The 5000-nt window shown below is 47.8% G+C and overlaps 1 protein-coding gene across 1 annotated transcript in view; it reads right to left on the reverse strand.

The window, feature by feature from the left end:
• The window catches only part of LOC135095872 (HEAT repeat-containing protein 1-like), a 25385-nt gene that overhangs the window by 7944 nt on the left and 12441 nt on the right, over window positions 1-5000 (reverse strand). Inside the window, exons 20-24 of the mRNA XM_063997017.1 lie at window positions 4887-5000; window positions 4494-4622; window positions 3693-3852; window positions 1821-2000; window positions 1093-1376 (exon numbers count right to left, since the gene is read on the reverse strand). The exon at window positions 4887-5000 is cut by the window's right edge and continues 8 nt beyond it. Coding sequence (XP_063853087.1) covers window positions 1093-1376; window positions 1821-2000; window positions 3693-3852; window positions 4494-4622; window positions 4887-5000 — 867 coding nt within the window. The remainder of the gene's footprint in view (window positions 1-1092; window positions 1377-1820; window positions 2001-3692; window positions 3853-4493; window positions 4623-4886) is intronic.

Genomic DNA, 5000 nt, shown 5'->3' on the forward strand with positions numbered 1-5000 from the left:
AGACCCCCTCTTAGTCACCCTTGCTGTGTCCCCTGTACCACTTGAAGACCTCCAGCAGACCCCCTCTTAGTCACCCTTGCTGTGTCCCCTGTACCACTTGAAGACCTCAAGCAGACCCCCTCTTAGTCACCCTTGCTGTGTCCCCTGTACCACTTGAAGACCTCCAGCAGACCCCCTCTTAGTCACCCTTGCTGTGTCCCCTGTACCACTTGAAGACCTCCACCAGACCCCCTCTTAGTCACCCTTGCTGTGTCCCCTGTACCACCTGAAGACCTCCAGCAGACCCCCTCTTAGTCACCCTTGCTGTGTCCCCTGTACCACTTGAAGACCTCCAGCAGACCCCCTCTTAGTCACCCTTGCTGTGCCCCCTGTACCACTTGAAGACCTCCAGCAGACCCCCTCTTAGTCACCCTTGCTGTGTCCCCTGTACCACCTGAAGACCTCCACCAGACCCCCTCTTAGTCACCCTTGCTGTGTCCCCTGTACCACTTGAAGACCTCCAGCAGACCCCCTCTTAGTCACCCTTGCTGTGTCCCCTGTACCACTTGAAGACCTCCAGCAGACCCCCTCTTAGTCACCCTTGCTGTGTCCCCTGTACCACTTGAAGACCTCCACCAGACCCCCTCTTAGTCACCCTTGCTGTGTCCCCTGTACCACCTGAAGACCTCCAGCAGACCCCCTCTTAGTCACCCTTGCTGTGTCCCCTGTACCACTTGAAGACCTCCAGCAGACCCCCTCTTAGTCACCCTTGCTGTGTCCCCTGTACCACTTGAAGACCTCCAGCAGACCCCCTCTTAGTCACCCTTGCTGTGTCCCCTGTACCACTTGAAGACCTCCAGCAGACCCCCTCTTAGTCACCCTTGCTGTGTTCCCTGTACCACTTGAAGATCTCCACCAGACCCCCTCTTAGTCACCCTTGCTGTGTTCCCTGTACCACTTGAAGACCTCCACCAGACCCCCTCTTAGTCACCCTTGCTGTGTTCCCTGTACCACTTGAAGACCTCCACCAGACCCCCTCTTAGTCACCCTTGCTGTGTCCCCTGTACCACCTGAAGACCTCCAGCAGACCACCTCTTAGTCACCCTTACTTACCTTGCCCACAAATCTTTCACTAACAAGCAGGTGCCCGATCAAGGCTGTTGTTGGGTATTTGAGGTAAAATATCTGTCGTTGGGTGTGTGTGGAGAGTGGAAGCAAAGTTACATCCACTTGCTCCACCTCCTTGACCTCCTCCTCCTCTGCTTCCACCACCTCCATCTCTTCTTCCTCTTCTTCGTTCATCATTTTCTTCTTCTTCTTCTTCTTGGGTTCTCCTGACGTAATTTTTCTGTGTTTTTGTTGTTGTTGTTGTTGTTGTTGTAGTATTTTTGCACCATCTGGGAATTGGTTTAGTTGTTAGTTTGCCTCTCTCTCTCTCTCTCTCTCTCTCTCTCTCTCTCTCTCTCTCTCTCTCTCTCTCTCTCTCTCTCTCTCTCTCTCTATCACACACACACAAAGCAAACAATTTCTTCTCTAATCTCTCTCTCTTACTCTTTTAATCTTCCTCATCTTCCTCCTCCTATTCCTACCCTTCCTCCTCCTTCTCCTCCTCTTCACCCACACTGACAACCCCCAACACACCCGAACATGCCTGCCACACCACCCGCGACCCAGACACAGCCAAACACCTGAGAAACCCCCACAGCACTTCAACATCATAGTACACCACTAACACCAACTCTACACCACCCACACACCTGTCCTATATCCCCCTACACCCTCACACACCTGTCCTACACCCCCACACACCTGTCTTACCCCTCCCACACCTCCCCACACACCTTGGTCATCAGGAAGGGAGCTGACAAGATAGACAAGTTTGATGCAGGCACACAGCTGAGTAGTTGGTGGGAAATGGGAGGCCAAAATGAGTGAAAATTGAATTGCCTGAGGGAGTGCACTCTTCTCCTCCTCTCCCTCTCCCCCACTGCTGCCGCCGCTCCGAGTGACGTGTGAGTCCGCTGTGTGGGGGAGAAAGTGTGTTTGTGAGTGTGTGTTTGTGAGTTGGTTGATAAATGGTTTTAAATATCAGTGAAAATGGTGTTATTAATTGATAGATACATAGATACACGGATACACAGACAGACGGAGATAAACAGACATAGATACACAGATACACAGACAGACAGACAGACAGACGGATAAACAGACATACAGACAAACAACTAAACACAAAGACAGACAGATAGAGAAACAGACAGAAACAGGGTTACCAACATAGACAAACAAACAGCACACAAACAAATAAACAAACAGACAGAAACAGGATTACCAACACAAACAGACAGACAGAAACAGGATTACCAACACAAACAGACAGACAGAAACAGGATTACCAACACAAACAGACAGACAAACAGGATTACCAACACAAACAGACAGACAGAAACAGGATTACCAACACAAACAGACGGACAGAAACAGGATTACCAACACAAACAGACAAACAGGATTACCAACACAAACAGACAGACAGAAACAGGATTACCAACACAAACAGACAGAAACAGGATTACCAACACAAACAGACGGACAGAAACAGGATTACCAACACAAACAGACGGACAGAAACAGGATTACCAACACAAACAGACGGAGAGAAACAGGATTACCAACACAAACAGACAGACAGAAACAGGATTACCAACACAAACAGACGGACAGAAACAGGATTACCAACACAAACAGACAGACAGAAACAGGATTACCAACACAAACAGACGGACAGAAACAGGATTACCAATACAGACAGACAGAAACAGGATTACCAACACAAACAGGATTACCAACACAAACAGACAGACAGAAACAGGATTACCAACACAAACAGAGACAGAAACAGGATTACCAACACAAACAGAGACAGAAACAGGATTACCAACACAAACAGACAGACAGAAACAGGATTACCAACACAAACAGACGGACAGAAACAGGATTACCAACACAAACAGACGGACAGAAACAGGATTACCAACACAAACAGACGGACAGAAACAGGATTACCAACACAAACAGACGGACAGAAACAGGATTACCAACACAAACAGACAGACAGAAACAGGATTACCAACACAAACAGACAGACAGAAACAGGATTACCAACACAAACAGATGGACAGAAACAGGATTACCAACACAGACGGACAGAAACAGGATTACCAACACAAACAGAAGGACAGAAACAGGATTACCAGCACAAACAGACAGACAGAAACAGGATTACCAACACAAACAGATGGACAGAAACAGGATTACCAACACAGACAGACAGAAACAGGATTGCCAACACAAACAGACAGACAGAAACAGGATTACCAACACAAACAGACAGACAGAAACAGGATTACCAACACAAACAGACGGACAGAAACAGGATTACCAACACAGACAAACACACAAACACCACACAAAGACGGACAGACAGACAGACAAACGGACAGAAAGACAGGATTATGAACACACTCAGTCAGGGCTACCAACACGCACGGCCAGGGATACCAACACACTCAATCACTCAGGGCTAACAACAGACAGCGCTACCAACACACACACACACACACACACACAGTCAGGTACCAACACAGTCAATCACTCAGGGCTACCAACACACACAGGGGCGCCAACACACTCAGTCAGGGGTGCCAACATACCGAGTAGGGCCAGTAGGAGCCAAAGGTTATCATCTGGCTGCAGTGTGTTAGCCAGCTGTGTAAAGAGAGGCAGACGGCGATGGTGGGGCAAGTCAGGCAGGGCGTCCACAAACACCTGACACACCTGTGCTAGTCGCGCCTCCACACCTGCACCCTGGAACTGTGCGGAGAGGTAAGTTGCAGGTGTGTGTGTGTGTGTGTGTGTGTGTGTGTGTGTGTGTGTGTGTGTGTGTGTGTGTGTGTGGAATGATGAAAACATCCTTGAAAACCCCAATAATTTCCACTGCAGCCTGTTAAACTATCCCTGAAACTTTAAAAACATCAATAACTTCCACTGCAGCCTGTTAAACTACCAACGGAACCATGAAAACACCTTTGAGAACCCCAATAACTTCCACTGCAGCCTGTTAAACTATCCCTGAAACTTTAAAAACACCAATAACTTCCACTGCAGCCTGTTAAACTATCCCTGAAACTTTAAAAACACCAATAACTTCCACTGCAGCCTGTTAAACACCAATGGAACCTTGAAAACACCCTTGAAAACCCCAATAACTTCCACTGCAGCCTCTTAAACTATCCCTGAAACTTTAAAAACACCAATAACTTCCACTGCAGCCTGTTAAACTACCAATGGAACCTTGAAAACACCCTTGAAAACCCCAATAACTTCCACTGCAGCCTCTTAAACCCTTGGAACCTTGAAAACACCCTTGAAAACTCCAATAACTTCCACTGCAGCCTGTTAAAACTCTCACAGCAACTAGGAAACACTTCAAAATATCTCTCTGAGTCTCCCACCTTGATCAGAGTGGGCACAATGGCTTCAATGGTTTGGTGGATGACTTGGAAGGAGTAAGCATCGTCGCGGCGCAGCAGAGACGTCCCCATGAAGGTGAATATTGCCATCATGTTGTGCAGCACAGACTCCTGAAGGGCAGAAGAAGGTGTTAATCTCTCTCTCTCTCTCTCTCTCTCTATCTCTAACACACACACACACACACACACACACACATACATGCAGCATTCACACTCCTAGTTCCATCATCTCCTAATGGTAAAATATAACAAAACAAATAAAAATAAACAATAAGAACGTAAAAAAAAAATATATCAGAAAAAAACTAACAAAAACAAACAAGATCAAGATTAAGATCAACCCGTCCCTCATCCTTGCAACAGCTTGGCACTCACCGGCACCAGTCTTGCAGCGACGGCCAGCAGCTGCAGGGCGCGGCGCTGCGTGTCATGGCTCAGAGACGCACGAACCACCTGCACCACCACCTCCACACTGACCTGCGTCACCCG

Source organism: Scylla paramamosain, unplaced genomic scaffold (assembly GCF_035594125.1).
Source record: "Scylla paramamosain isolate STU-SP2022 unplaced genomic scaffold, ASM3559412v1 Contig2, whole genome shotgun sequence".
Taxonomy (NCBI): domain Eukaryota; kingdom Metazoa; phylum Arthropoda; class Malacostraca; order Decapoda; family Portunidae; genus Scylla; species Scylla paramamosain.